Source organism: Furipterus horrens, unplaced genomic scaffold (assembly GCF_987537825.1).
Source record: "Furipterus horrens unplaced genomic scaffold, mFurHor1.1.pri manual_scaffold_12, whole genome shotgun sequence".
Classification (NCBI taxonomy): domain Eukaryota; kingdom Metazoa; phylum Chordata; class Mammalia; order Chiroptera; family Furipteridae; genus Furipterus; species Furipterus horrens.
In genome coordinates, this window is record NW_028327182.1 from 18845806 (window position 1) to 18862065 (window position 16260).

The 16260-nt window shown below is 34.9% G+C and overlaps 1 protein-coding gene across 2 annotated transcripts in view; it reads left to right on the forward strand.

Moving 5' to 3' along the window:
* Positions 1 to 16260, forward strand: part of MYCBP2 (MYC binding protein 2) — a 258565-nt gene that overhangs the window by 215735 nt on the left and 26570 nt on the right. For both annotated transcript variants that reach the window (XM_090258643.1, XM_090258644.1), the window contains exons 59-70: positions 639 to 808; positions 1300 to 1544; positions 3520 to 3687; positions 5275 to 5432; positions 6344 to 6543; positions 7399 to 7548; positions 9111 to 9271; positions 10280 to 10436; positions 10604 to 10828; positions 13312 to 13377; positions 15015 to 15254; positions 15559 to 15657. In XM_090258643.1, coding sequence (XP_090114769.1) covers positions 639 to 808; positions 1300 to 1544; positions 3520 to 3687; positions 5275 to 5432; positions 6344 to 6543; positions 7399 to 7548; positions 9111 to 9271; positions 10280 to 10436; positions 10604 to 10828; positions 13312 to 13377; positions 15015 to 15254; positions 15559 to 15657 — 2039 coding nt within the window. The remainder of the gene's footprint in view (positions 1 to 638; positions 809 to 1299; positions 1545 to 3519; positions 3688 to 5274; positions 5433 to 6343; positions 6544 to 7398; positions 7549 to 9110; positions 9272 to 10279; positions 10437 to 10603; positions 10829 to 13311; positions 13378 to 15014; positions 15255 to 15558; positions 15658 to 16260) is intronic.

Below are 16260 nucleotides of genomic sequence, written 5' to 3' on the forward strand. Positions count from 1 at the left end.
CCAGAGGATGCTATTAAGGTATCTCACATGGTAGAAGAAATGATGACATGTCCACACACTGAGGAAAGATCCCAGTACTAAGTTTCCTTTGCTATTAGTGCTTTTCTTCTCAGAATGGCAAATTAAATTAGATTATACTGATGGGGGTGGTGGGGGGCATTTCCTATGACAGTGATATCAACTGTTCATCAGAAGATTTTATTTTACCTAGATGTAAGGATTCCTATAACAATTGATTAGTATTCAGAATTTACTCATTACAAGTTTGGTTAAATTTTCTTCTCTTTCTACGTATTACACCTGAAACCTTTTGTAAAATATGTGATTCTTTAATAAAATATATTATTTCTACAGAATATTTTATACTTATTTTGTTTGATTTTATTAGCATACTAAAGTGAACCTAAATGTACCCACATTGTATATTTCTTTTCTTCTGCCTGAATAGCAGGTTTTAGGTATCGTTTTAATTGATTACATTTTGGTCAAGTATGCTGTCTTTCTGATGTAGTTAATAGCCTGAAAAAAAGAAGTGACATGCTTCAGTATTTTGCTTACTTAAGAAGGTAAATCTGTCATTAATGTATAAGAGGCAAGGTTCAAACTACTAAGGACACTTAATTTGTTCTTGTTTCAAGGTTGTGGCCGTTATGCTGGTGGACAAGGTTATAATAGCATTGGGCACTTCTGTGGAGGATGGGCTGGTAACTGTGGTGATGGCGGCATAGGAGGAAGCACTTGGTATCTAGTATGTGATCGCTGCAGAGAAAAGTACCTCCGTGAAAAACAGGCTGCTGCAAGAGAAAAGGTATTTTTATTCTGTTTTGGTTATACTGTTAATGATAAGGATAAACCTTATAAAAATCTTTTTATGATTATATTATATCAGATAATTTCACATAGTTGATATTAAAGATCAACTTTGTAACAGGAATAATATATGCTACACCTAACTAAAATTTTTTGCTGAAAATATATGTGTGTGTATGTGTATACACACACATATATAAAGATTATTTGCTCTTTTTAAAAAATAATTTCATTTAGATAGATTTCACTTGCTAGGTTTTTTATTTTCCCAAGAACATAAAAGAAATATAGTTTATGTTCAATATAAAATAGTTTCCATCAGTTTAGTAGAAGCATGAAGTGAATACTGTTTTTGGTAATCACAGTTATTATTTTTAAATGATTCTACAAGTGTTAAATAATTGTACTAGAGACTCAACATACTTAGGTTAAGAAGTTAAGAATTTGTATCTCAATAGAAGAAGATCTCCACAAATGTTTCTTTGCCAGGTCAAACAATCTAGGAGGAAGCCAATGCAAGTGAAGACTCCTCGTGCCTTGCCCACTATGGAAGCTCACCAGGTGATTAAGGCAAATGCCCTCTTCCTGCTCTCTCTGAGCAGTGCTGCGGAGCCAAGCATTCTGTGTTACCATCCTGCAAAGCCATTCCAGTCTCAACTTCCCAGTGTGAAAGAGGGCGTCTCCGAGGATCTTCCTGTGAAAATGCCTTGTCTCTACCTGCAGACCTTAGCTAGGTAATGCTTGGTTGTTTTGTTTAATCGCTTGGGATTATAGCTATTGGTGATTAACAATATTATACTCTGAATACCTACACTATATTACATATTGTGGACAATATAGAGACCTCCAGGAATTCATTTTCTGAGTAGCCTTGACCAACATACTACTGATAGTGTACATACTTTAAGGTACTAGTTTTGTTTTTTAATCTATGAATACTATATCAATTTCTATTATTTATCATACAAAATATGTCTTAGAAAGTAAGGCTTTAGCTCTTTTACTGTTCGGTAGGTTGACTTCATTCTATTAAAAGTGGGAAATGCTAAAATGGAAAGAAATTATTTCCTAAAGAAGTCTTTAATTTTTTAAATTATTCATTCTGATAGCCTTTAAATGAATACCAACTGTGTACCAGCTTTGTACTAGAAAGATGAATGTAATAAAATTATGGCTTCCATGTGCTCACACTCTGGTGGAAACAGACATGCAAATGAAATATTTAAAATGTTATGTGATCAATACTAAAAGTATGTACAGGATGCTCTTAGAGCATAAAAGATAAGAGTTTCTGAATTTTCCAAGGAAATTAGAAAAAGGTTTCTAATCAGAGGATCTGATTCTTTACTGGAGCCATAAAGGATAAGTAGGAATTAACCAAGCAGGTAATAGAAGGAAAGCAATTCCTGACAGAGTAAACCACATGTGTGAAAATACAAATGATGAAATAGCATCACATATTTAAGGATTCACAGACTTATTAAAATATTGGCTACTGGGAGAAATAAATGAAATGCTACTAGAAGTGGTTCCCATCAAGACCAGGTAATGTGGGACACTGTCTGTAGTCCATGCTGAGGTTGGATTCTACCCCACAGACAAAACAGCAGAGGAATTTTAAAAAGGGAAATACATGAACTGGCTCGCAGTTAGAAGATCACTTAGCTACTAACGTGGAAACTGGATAAAAGGGTATTACTGAAGATGAAGAGAAGCTTATTAATAGTTTGCTGTACTGGACTTTGGTAGTACAGCCTGTACTTTCATACTTTAAACACTGACACTCTGAAACAGCCTTTCATATACCAAGATCAGGTTTTTTCATCAAGTGACAAATGAATATTTTACAAATTCCCTGCTGGCATAAACTGCCAGCCAGCAGTTCCATTTTGTCTATGCCGTCTTCTTTATATAGCAGAGTTACATCAGGGTTTTATGTTGCTGCTTTTTCTTTTAGTTTTGGACTTACTACTTCGATAAAATGAATGGGAAACAAAAATGAGAGTGTGAGACTAAATACATTTGAGACCAAGGTGAAAATCATCAGGTATCCCAAATGCAACAAATCTTTAGCTTCAGTCAGACCACTTAGTAGACTTGGATTAACAACTTTTTGTTTCAGTTTGAAAAGGGAAGAATGAAATTGTAAAACGTAAAAATGCCAGCATACCATAATTATGGATTTTATATGTTTAGCTCTCTGGGAAATGGACACTTCCTTAACCCATGGAACATTTTATAATCTAATCTTTCTCAAATTTAACTCATATATGCTCCTACCAAAAAGGTGACTGCTATATTTAAATAGTCCATGCAAGAAACATGAGCCTAAACCACAGCAGTGATGGTAGGGAATGAGAAGAGAGAATGGCTGGGAGAGGAGATCTCGTACTCATAGGACTAAGCCTACTGTAGCACTGAGGTATTTTTAACTAGGCCCCTGGATAATTGGTGGGATCATTCACCAAAGCACCAAAAGAGAGGAAAGTTCTCAGTAGGAAAGAAAATGAATTCAGTTTTGGATTTGAAATGTTTGTAGCACCTGGAATATCTATGTGTAAAATGGTGAGACTTTTATGTTCTTCTGTTTACATCTATGGTTATTTTAATACTTTACATGTGCTGCTTTTACTTTTACAAAGGAGATTAAAAATGGAGAGTATCTGTATTGCCTTCATACTTCAAGTTACTAGGTTTAATTTAATGCAGGCATCATCATGAAAATTTTGTGGGCTATCAAGATGACAACCTATTCCAGGATGAAATGAGATACCTACGTTCAACATCTGTACCTGCCCCGTACATATCAGTAACTCCTGATGCAAGTCCTAATGTATTTGAAGAGCCAGAGAGCAATATGAAGTCTATGCCACCAAGGTATTTGAATTCTCACTTCACTGTTGAATAGCCAGTGTTTGGTGGAAGAAAGACAGCTAGAAAAGAATGCTTTAGATGTTCTTTTGTATGTTCTTCCATCTTAGGAAGGACATTGAGTCAGCTCTACTATTAGAGAAGCAAGAAAAAACCTATGTACATAAGTAAGGTACAGGATCCTTGATAGCAGAAGCAGACTAATTGGGAAAAAAAAACCCAAATAATAAAGTAATAGTAAAACGTTCCATTGTATGCTATCATTTAGTGCTGTAGTAAATCAAACTAGAGAAAAGTCACTTTGAGGCAATGCTTAGAGAAGGTGTCATGAGAGAAGCACTGAAAATAAATCTTGAATTTCTCGGAATATTGCTTACAATTCTTCCCTACCCACCCACTCCCAATTAGGTCTTGTAGTATCAGAGTAAAGAGCTTCTTGAAAACTGAATGGAAGTATGTAAATATAATGCATAGGGAACTGGGTACCACTGAGATTTTTAGAAGAGGAACAATATGATAAAAACACTAGGTCTGTTGGTGTCAATTGAGGAGCTCATAAATTTAGTCAGATTTCAGTTAGCTATGTAAAATCAGCTTATGTTGACAATGATTATGAAAAATATATAGGTAATGGAAATATTTTGTAGGAAAAATTAAACTAACCTCCTCATACTCTGGTCACTTGGGACCATACAGCCCAAACTGACATCCAGACACATTTACCCCAATCAGTTATATACATTTATAGTCTATTCAAACAATGTACATACACTTAGAGAGGTGCTGAGCTGAGAGAATGGCCAGGGAGTAGCCATTAACTGAAAATATATGAGCTTTACTGAGGGATATAGAATTTAAAGATGGCTTGAATGAGGGAAAAGAAATAGCTCCAGAACTCAAAGTGAGCAAAAATGTCACAATTTGGAATGAGGTGACAGAAAAAAATAATACATGAAAAGATGTTTGTAAATCTGTGTTAATGTTACTATAGTAAATAGAAAAAAGTGTTAGCTTATATAAACCTGAATGAAAATCACTTAAGTTCTTAAATAGAATGCAAGTATATTATAACTGCTGAAAATCAGTTTATTGCATGCTCTAGAAAAGGCTTTGGGCAGCACATCCTAAGAATGAGAAACTTAATAGAACACTCAAGTACCAAATAAAATTGAATCGTTTCACTTTCTACTTTATTAGGTTTCTGTATGTATATATCTGTTTTCTTTCTTTTCAGTGCTTTTATGAATATATCTGCCTATTTTTCTGATTATCATGACACATGAATTTCACCACAGTGTCTTGATTCTAAAAGAAGCTTAGAACATTTGATACCTTTTATTTCCTTTTGTTTAAAGCACAAAATAGATTTAAGAAAACCAAGTTTTAAGATACAGTTCTAAAATCAGTCTAAAAGTTGCTCTGTTTGGAAAAATCAAATTGATTTAAAGAGAGAATAGTAAGTTGGCTTTGAATTTATTTTTTCAGATGAAATACAGCTTCACATATTTGATCACATTATTATAAACTAAGTATACTTTCACTCCACTTACTTTTTCTCCTAAGTTTTTATCTGTTACCTTATTTTATCTACAGTTTAGAAACTAGTCCCATAACTGATACTGATCTTGCGAAGAGAACTGTCTTCCAAAGATCATACTCAGTTGTTGCTTCTGAATATGATAAACAACACTCCATTTTACCTGCACGGGTTAAAGCCATTCCTAGAAGAAGAGTGAACAGTGGAGATACTGGTAAGTATAAAGATAAAACGGAAGGTTGAATGATCCAAATGGTTTTATTAGCAAATATTTTAAAATATCTCATTGTGAAGGGAAAAGGAATGGATTAATTTTAAATCATAGTAGACATTCCTTCTATGTAACATGGCCGAAAGTGCATCTCAGTTTGAAGAGACACCCAGAGATCATCCTGTAATTATTCAGGAATAAATTGACATTTAAAATCTTACTTGTTGGGCATCTAAGCCAAATGTTGCTACCATTATCTCTTCCACTAAGCTTCGGTGAACCAGCAGTTCCAGTGACTATACTTCCATAATTACCTTCTCGCTCCCAGTAGAAGCTTATAATTCTTAGAGCCACTGCTACTCTCAGTAGATAATAAAATTGGGGGATTTGAGTAGCTCTTAATCAGTAAACATGTTAGGTAATCTGTACCAATTGGTATCAACCAGCCCCGGGCTGGTTGATTCTGTCCCAAGAGTAAAGAAAGAAACCCAAGAAAAAGATCTGCAAGGAAAATATTATTTATCATACCGCATGATTTCTATGTTCATTTAACAAATATTTTTGAGCTCTTATTGAGGCACTTTAGTTACAAAGTGGGGATGAGATACAGATTTCATTTGGAGAGAAAATAAATCGCTTAGTGTTTAGTTTTTAGAAAGCATGAACTTTAAATTCAGCCCTGGATTTAAAACCCACCTCTACAACGTAATAGCTGTATGACTTTAGGAAAATAAGATAGTTAATCTTTCTAAGACTCAGTAAAAATTAAAATCATTGTGATTTGTGTCAAAAGAAAAAAAAAAAAACCCAAACACTCTAAAGTCAATAAGCTGTATACTATTATTTTTAAATGTCATCTTAAATATATTAATCATATGTATTGCCTATGATAATTAATACTTTTTTTTTAATAGAAGTTGGTTCTTCTCTCTTGAGACATCCATCTCCTGAGCTTTCCCGGCTAATCTCAGCCCACAGCTCTCTTTCCAAAGGAGAACGAAATTTCCAATGGCCAGTTTTAGCTTTTGTTATACAGCATCATGATCTAGAAGGTCTTGAAATAGCGATGAAACAAGCCTTAAGGAAATCTGCTTGTCGAGTTTTTGCTATGGAGGTATGAATACATCAGTGGGGTTATTGACTCATTGATCATACAAGTCATGTGATGATTCTGTTGAATAATGTCACCTTTCTACCAAACAGAAATTGCAACAAATTAAGGGACATTAGCCAGTTAAAAATATCAAGTGTTCCCATCAAAATTAAACTCTTTAAGTTGATGAATAGAAGTGAATTTAGAGTTCCATATTTAAGTATACTAAAGAAATTTATTTGTACATTGCTTTATCATTTGAATCTTTATATTATCTTAAAAAAAACTCTTTGTCATTAAAATGTCATTTCAGTTAGAATGACCATGCAAAGGGGATAAGTAGGGCTTTGAGTTATAAATTTAACAATTATAATTTATCTGAATCTTTGTTCTCTGGAAATGATAGGATTGCTGTATATCATAAACTTATATATAGTAAATGTTTCTCTTTATTATGGGTGTAATAAGCTACTACTTTATTGATGGGAACAATATAAATATATTTAAGTAAATGGTAGCTTGTGTACATTAGAAACATTATATGTCAATCTAAATCTAAGTTGGAAAAAAAATGTGCCTAAGTAAGTTAATATAAGACAAATTTTTGAAATAAAATATGGTTTGGAAAAGTATTTTAGCATTGCATTTTATAAGTATTATTTTCCCTATTGTTACATTTTTTTTAAAAATTAGGACCAAAAGTAGCGACTGTTTCGAGTCCAGTGTGCTTTCAGTGAAATAAAAGTCAGACTTCCTAGTATCTTTCCTTGAAACAATTAGTCAGGAGATACTTTGTTTCTGAAAAAGAAAAGCCCTGAATCTTTTACCATATATTTTCTTTTTTGTCTTGGCCTCATTTAACCATTATTTATTCAGGCTTTCAACTGGCTTCTATGCAATGTCATCCAAACAACTTCTCTGCATGATATCTTGTGGCATTTTGTGGCATCACTGACTCCAGCTCCAGTGGAACCAGAAGAAGAAGAGGATGAGGAAAATAAAACAAACAAAGAAAATGCAGAACAAGTAAGGGAGATTTTTGATTTTTTAATTGCCCTTGTTTTTATAGAAGAGTAGAAATACCTTCAGATAGTATAATTTGCATGAGGTCATGCACAGATTATATAACCTAAAGGCAAGAATAAAATTTCAATGCTATGGGCAACATATTCACTATACTTAGTAATAGTTTTCTCTCTAGCAAAAATACTCTCAGTCAATTCTGATTTCTGATTAAACATTATAATGAAGCATTCAACTAGAAGATTACTATTACAGGAAAATATTAGATAAACAGGTCAACATTATTACATAGAAGATCACTCTATTTTACAGCTGTAAAATACCAGCATTGATACTGTGTAGGGACGTGAAATTCAGATATGTTTGTTTGGCTAGAAGGGACTTAGATTTTATTGGACACAGCCCGCATTATGGAAAGTATTGAACTAGGACAATGGAAGGCTGGGTTCCAGCCCTGTTTTTACCTCTGGGCTTCATTTTTATATCTGGAATAAAATTAAAGGATCAAATCCCCCATTTAAAAGACAGAAGCTGTCAGAATAGATTAAAAAACAAACAATATGAGCTAGATGTTTTTTATAAGTGTCACATCTAAAACAATGACCCAAGAAGATTAAAAGTAGACAGTAAGAAAAAGGTATACTGGATAAATACCAACCAAACTAAAGGTGGTAGGGCTTTTTTTTAAATTTTTTTTTTTTATTTTTATCCTCACCTGAGGACATTTTCTTATTGCTTTTTAAAGAGAGAGGAAGGGAGAGAGAGAAACATCAATGCGAGAGAAAAGCATTGATCTGTTGCCTTCCATGTGTGTCTGGACTGGGGATCACCCAGACCAGGAACTGTATGCATTCCAAAAGGGAACTGAACCCGCAGCCTAGGTATGTGCCCTGACCAGGTATATAATCCACAGCCCATCTGTTACGGGATGGTGCTCCAACCAGCTGAGCCACAACACTGGACAGGGCAAGTTGATATAGCTACTATAACATCAGAGAAAACAAACATCAAGAAAAATTATTAAGAGGGATAAAGAGGCTCTCTACAAAATGATAAAAGGTTAATTTTGAGCATGTAGTACCTAATAATAAACCCTTAAAAAATAAGTAAAAAATGAGAGAACTGCAAGGAGAAATAGAAAAAATTCAGTTACAATGTGAAATTGTCACACACCTACAACAGCTTTTTCTCCCTGCATAACTAACTACCCCAAAACTCATTGGATTAAAACAACTGCTCACTGGTTCATAAGTCTTTGGCTCGGCAATCTGGGTGAGGCTCAAATGAGAGGAATGGCTGATTTCTGTACAGCAGAATAGATTCTTATATGTGGTATTCATTTGCTTGGTGATTTTACTTATGAGTGACTTTACCACTTTTTTCCTAAACATAATACAAACAGTTAATCTTTATGTTTTGGGTATGGTTTGGTTTTGTTGTTTACATTCCTGTTACAGTATCTTCAAAGTATACATAATACTTTCTAAGTATACATAAGATTGTTTTGTCGGGGAAATTCCTTCCAACACACAAAGTGATCAACTTGCTTCAAATTTCTGCCCTAGGAGAAAGATACAAGGGTATGTGAACACCCGCTCTCAGATATAGTGATCGCAGGGGAGGCCGCTCACCCGCTACCACACACATTCCACCGCCTACTTCAGACCATCTCCGACCTGATGATGTCTCTCCCCGGCGGCAGTTCATTACAGCAGATGGCCCTAAGGTAATTTTACATCTAAGTAGTCCGGGTGCATTGGAGAAGAGGTTTTGTGGGGTATTTAAATTCACAGTGCTTGGAAGGCCTCTTTAAAGAATCCCTACATTATGTTAATGGTGTCTCTCTCTTTCCTGTCATAATTTAGGATCCTCTCTCTTCTTAGCTTACGCCTGTTTATTTCTCTGTAAAATAACATACTTTTTATTGCTCTAAGTTATCAGTCTATAAAAATCTTCTTCACTTTTTCCTCTCTCCTAGCCCAAATCACTTGTCTGAGTATTGCCTAAGAGTAAAATCTTAAATGTCACAAAAAGGGAGAGGGAGAATGAAATCTCAAAAACAGAAATCAAAACAGGATTTTTAATTGAAAAGAATCTTAAGAAAAATAGAGCCCAGTTGTACACTACTAATCTTAAAACTACTTTGAGGAGCATCACCTCCTTTTAACTTTAAACCTGCTGAGATTTTAACATTTACATTGTGGACCTTGGTATTAGATCCACATATACTAAAGACTAACATAAATAATTGCTCCATTGATTGTTATAATAAGAGATAGGTTGATGGAGTGATTTTGGCTACACACACCCCTAATGGGTAAGACCAACAGAGGGGAGACTTCATTTCCTTCTCACAAGATTTTTGAAGCACAGGATATGTTGTTACACTCTGATGAATTATTATGGAATTGTAAGACTGAAATATGAGAGGCTGTCATAGTTCAGGTAACACTTGTCTACAGTAGTGGTGTATTACCTTTTTTGCTTCTGTAGCCTTGATCTTCAAATATCCAATTTTTCTATATTTAAAATGATTGAACTTTCCTTTGAACTTACCCAATATTTTTTCTTAGAAATTACCTTTATTTAATAAAAAATCCAATAGCAGTGTTTTTGTTTCCTGAAGTTTTTCAATTTCTACTTTTACCTAGACCATTAAGTTTTCCTAAAATATTAGAATTTCTTAGAAATTCCTGAAAAATAATTATTTAATATATTGTTTATGCCTTTTTAGATGCTGGAGTCTGAAATTCAAGCAATCTGATCACCAGTTCCTCCATCAAAGCAATGTCTTTCATCACATTAACAATATTTTGTCAAAATCAGATGATGGAGACAGTGAAGAGAGTTTCAGTATCAGTATACAGTCTGGCTTTGAAGCGATGAGTCAGGTCAGTCACTTAACAGTTATCCTGTTAATATGCAACAGTGTATCGAAGGAAAAACTGAAAGTTATTCATAAACAGTTTGATTCTTTTATTTCTTATTTCATGTTTGTTTTAATATCATGGGCAGTTTCCATTTGAGTCTTATAATCATTTACATTTGTTGTTGGTAGGAATTATGCATAGTAATGTGCTTAAAGGACTTAACCAGCATTGTTGACATAAAAACTTCAAGCCGACCTGCCATGATTGGCAGCTTGACAGATGGTTCCACAGAAACCTTTTGGGAGTCAGGAGATGAGGATAAAAACAAAACTAAGAACATCACCATCAACTGTGTAAAAGGAATCAATGCTCGCTATGTATCTGTTCACGTGGATAATTCCCGAGACCTTGGGGTAAGAGAGGAAACTTACTTTGTGGCTCATTAGTTCTTTTCAGACTGTCAGAAGTCATGCGCTCTCATAGTTCTGAGTTTAGCAAGAAGACAGAACTTTACCAAGCAAACAGCATTTTATATTTACCAAAGAAACCATAAGTCTAAAAACAGGTTAATGTGACTGGGGATATTGTGGAATACCAATTCTAAAAAGAGGTCTTATTATAAACATAGCATGTCTATGGATAAGCAAAATATTGGGTTGGCCAAAAAGTCCGTTACTTTTTTTCTGTAAAATAAAAGACCCATTTTTCATTTCCACCAATAATTTTATTGATTTGGATATTTTGAGTATGTCAATATCTCCCGCTGTTAGCTTCTAGTGGGTAGGGGCCAGGGCTGCTGCTAAACATCTTCCAATGCATTAAACAGCCCCACAGCAAAGAATTATTTGGCCAAAATGTCAATAGTACCAGGAATCTTCACAGACCACTTGACACATTCAACCAACCATAGCATCTTCTCCATAAACTGCACAAATATTTTTGCATTTTAGTGTCTTTTTACCTTTCTTGAAATTATGAAGCATGATACACTGAAAATGTTACATATTTTCTTCCATCTTTAACATTAAAATGGCTGCACAAAAATTCACCAATTTTGATTTTTTTTTTAATGCACACTGATATGACAGCTGCCACAATACAGTCTAACAAAATTATTTCAAGTGAAGCTAAAGACAACTAAGCACTACTAGAGCTGTGGTGTGGAAAAACACATAACAGACTTTTTGGTCAGCTCAATAAATGTCTTCTCTATACTTTTCTACCTCCGTGCCCTTGTTTAAGCTCTTTATTCCTTTGGCCTGGAAGTCATCCCTATAAACTCTCATATTCTCCTCACATCTCTTAAGACCCAGCAGAGAAGTCCTCTCCTGATACCTCCTCTATAAAAAATTACTCTTTCCCTTCTCCGAGTTCTGTTTATATTACTCTGGTTGGCACTTAATATATTCTGACCTATACTGTAGTTAGCTTTCTGTTTCTAAACCTCACCCCTAGCCGTCATGGAGTGGGTGAGAGAAGTTCCTGGACTAACCTAAGTGATCATAATTTATATTCTACCTAGCCCTAGCTTGTCCACATGTTTCAAGTGAATGAAGCACTCTTATTAAAAGGCACTAAACAAAGGAAAAAAAGAGTTCTGTTTGAGTGTCAAGAACCAAGAAGAAAGCACCACTGCCAAGCCTCATATTTCTACCTCTCATTCCTGAGGAAGGATTTTTTTGGAATTATTTTCCCTCAGGGTGCATGTGGCTTGTTAGCAGATACAGTATTATTAAGTCTCCTTGGATCAGTTTCAAGCTGCTCTCATTTCATATGCGTACTTCCTCTTCCAGGAAGACCCAGAGTGCTGGGGTTGGATCTCAGGGAACCTAGATGGAATATACCAACCACAGAATTCCCATCTGCAGAGTACTCCTTGCCATTTTTAGTCACCCCCAGTTCCTCTCCATCAGTGCAGATTCAGTTCTTCCCTGCAGTTGAGTAGGAAAAAGGGCCTTAGCTAATACATCATGGACTTATCTTAGCAGAAAATCAAGTATAATAAATCAAAACATTTTTCTGATTAGAACTCACTACTCAGTACAAACTTATCTTTGATTCATGGTATATTTTAAGCCAGGACATACTCTCCCTCAGAACAATGATTCTACTCAATTTGAAAGTTTTGCTTTTAAGAAATTTCCTGTAAGTTATGTGTCCTGAGGCTTACGTGCCTCCGTGTCCCTGGCCAGCACACCAGAACACCTCATTGTCAATTTGAATTCCATCAGCCTGTAGCACTCAAAGTATGCAGCTCTTCAAGGAATTAATGTTCATCTGTTTCTTGGTGTACTTTGCAGAAAACTTATTTAACCTTAAGGTCTGTGGCTCTTGTGCCAGCATGACGACTCTTTTCACTATTAAGAGTCTTGAACTTCTACTGTTTGATATTTATTTTGTGTGTTAATGTTCCTTCCCTAGTTTGGCAAGGGTCTCGAGGGGACAGAACCCATCATTCTCATGTATCCTTCTCCAAGTTCATAATGCAGTCTGGGTACACTGTGTAGTTAATTAAGCTAGCTGCCTTCCTTCTTTTTACTTGCAAAGCAATGAGAATATAGCAGTGAGAGTGGGACTTGAGTGACAAGCAGAATTGTTGAAAGACATCAAGATAGAGAGAACTTAAATGTTTAAACTTTGAGTAAAAAGAAGGAATGCCAAGCTACTCTGTCAAAGCCCATGGGGAAAGTTGAAATGTGAGATTTAAGGTGGAGTTTGTAAGAATAAGGTGGAGTTGTAGGAATTACAGTTGGTTGGACAAATGGAGTGAGGTCAGTTAGGAAGGACCATTAAAAACGGGCAGAAAAGTTGATGTGACATTGGTAGGCTATAAGAAGTTATTAGAAGTTCTAGAACAGGAATATAGCATAATAACTTTTTGAATTGTCTATTTTAGAATAAAGTTACCTCAATGACCTTCTTAACTGGCAAAGCAGTAGAAGATTTGTGCAGAATAAAGCAGGTAATTAAAATTTTGTCATTAAATGTTTTGCTACCTAGTGAGAAATTTCTTCCCAATCTCCACTGTTGAGTTCTAGTTTTGGCATGCTACCAAAGTTTATAGGAAATAATCTATTTAAAAATACTAAATTGATAAGTGGTCCATTTACAGGAACGGTTACAACCATCCCTGTACTAAACATTGTACCTATCATTGCCCTAAATGTTCTCTGGTCAGAGCAATTAGAGTCCTCAAGCATTCTACCTACTTCCCTACAAAGATTCAGGGTGTCTTAAAATGTATCATAGACTCAATTCACAATTAACACCTTAATTCACCTACACTTCAGGTTAACATGTAGGTTATTGTCCTGTAGCCTGAAAAATCTATCACATATAATACTGCAACTACATCCAGTTGCAAGTCAATTTACAAACCAACTCTAGAAACAGGTTAGGTTTTATCTAGGTGTGAATCTGAGATTCTGTATAAACTCACTTGTATTAATGAGGCTTTATCAAAGCTGTTCTTTTATGGCTATTTTGTCCCATGAACATGGACCACTTGTTATTTTGTGAATATCATATTAAAAGAATAAATTTATGTTGGTCTAAACAGACAAATTTTGTTTAAATTGTTAAAGAAATTGGGGAAATAATCTTATTCATTGAGATAGTATTTGTTTATGCATAATGCTCTTTTTAGTAAATTTACATTATCAATTAAAATAATGTTAATTAGATGTATATATAAATAATTAGACATCTTGGATCATTTCTTGGACATCAAATGGCGTAAGAACAATTTTCATTTTTTTCAAGTGAGTAATGTCAGCCATTTCACAGTGCATTGAAATTTAATCTTTGAAAAAAGTTAAATTCTCAATGAAGTATAGTAAAATAAGGAATCACAAATGTCAAGTTACTTATATAATTTTTCTCTTAAAAAGTAAAACAGGTAATTGCACATCAAGAATTAGTCAAGGAACATATATAAGGGCCCATGGACATGGACAATGGGGTGGGGATTGACTATGAAAGTGGGGGATGGGCTGGTTGAAGGGGGCAAAGGGGAAATAATTGGAACAACTAAAACATAAAATTTTTTAAAATAATTTTAAAATGCTATCCTTAAATGGCTTTAATGTGAAGATGCACAAAACAAAACCTCCTTGCTGACCTGTGAGTGTCTGCTTATAGTTGGTATGGATAAAATACAGTCATAAAAATTATTAGTAATGGTTTCACTTTTTTAAATAGTTCATTTTTACTGTATTATTTCCATTGATATTTATCCCACATTTACCCTCTTCGAACTCCTGCACTCACCACACACTGTCCTCCCTCCACTCCTCTCATCATCCCCCAGAGATGGTTTCTCTTCCATAACTTGTGCCTGGCATTTTAATTCTAACTCCATCACTTAGTGAAAATCATTCTACCTATGTTAACCTCACTTTCCTCTCTGTATAATAGCTACTATAGCATTACTTGTCCTCACAAAGTTTAAATACGATAATCAGTGTGAAATTACCCAGTAAACTTGACTCGGTGCAATTATTTGTTATTTGAGCTTGCTGTTGTTAGTGCTAAGTCTAGGGCAGTGATAACATAATGGTCCAGTTGTGTCAGGTCTCTGTCCCTTTTCTTCTCTGCTAGGTTGATCTGGATTCCAGGCACATTGGTTGGGTAACAAGTGAACTTCCAGGAGGGGATAATCACATCATCAAAATTGAATTAAAGGGCCCAGAAAATACACTGCGAGTTCGACAAGTCAAGGTCTTGGGCTGGAAGGATGGTGAAAGCACAAAAATTGCTGGCCAGATTTCAGCCAGTGTGGCCCAGCAGAGGAACTGTGAGGCTGAGACCCTGCGAGTGTTCAGACTTATCACATCTCAAGTGAGTGTCCTTGCTACCTAGTCCAGCACAGGATATGTTATTTCAATAATAAAATCAAGAGGGTTAACAGAATATTGTAGAACTTACTAGAGTATACTGGCAATGAAAGTGGCGCATTTTTTCCTTCTCATGGTCCTAAACTCCGGTGTTTTATTTTACATTCATAATTCTGAAAAGTAGTGGTGTATAGCAGGAATAACATGCTAATATTATAAAGCCTGCAGAAGCAACTGTGAGTCCTCTACCTTTCCCAGTGATGACTCCGGCCATTAAATTCTTCTCATGCCCCTGTCTTCTTCATCAGGTATTTGGAAAGCTCATCTCAGGAGATGCTGAACCTACACCTGAACAGGAAGAAAAAGCGCTATTGTCATCACCTGAAGGAGAGGAAAAAGTATACAATGTATTTATTTGTATTCTAAAAATATTTATTACCCTTTTTCATTTTCTTTTATTCAGTGAAATAATCCATGTATTGCTATGTGTGGTATTAGTTTATATGCACTTCATATTTTTTATTTTAATTAGAAAAATGAAGGAACTCATTATTCCTGTGTGATCTAGCTAGTAAGAGAAGTAACAAACCAATTTTGCTACTTTGGGCTGTTGTATTCAAATGTTAGCACTTGTAAAATTAAATTAGTATTTCCTGTGCTGTGTACCATCGGTTATATTTTTCCTCCGTTTTATCTGTCTTCACAGTCCAGCCTAAAAATCCTGTCTTCTCCGTGAACTTTCTTTATGCTTTCCCTCAAACAAAAAGTAGTTTTCCCTCTGCTGAACTTCATAGGAATCTCTGTGTCATTTGGTTTCTCTCTTGATATGTTTATTTGTGTATATGTTTTCCCTCTTATTCTACCAGGTACATGTCTTTATATCCACCATTGCATAAATACCCATGTGTTCAGTAAATTTTTCTTAGAATAACTATTCTTATACTGTTCTTGAAATTTCTTCTAAAATGCAGTTGCTTTACTTAATGTGGTCTAAACGAATGCACTGCACC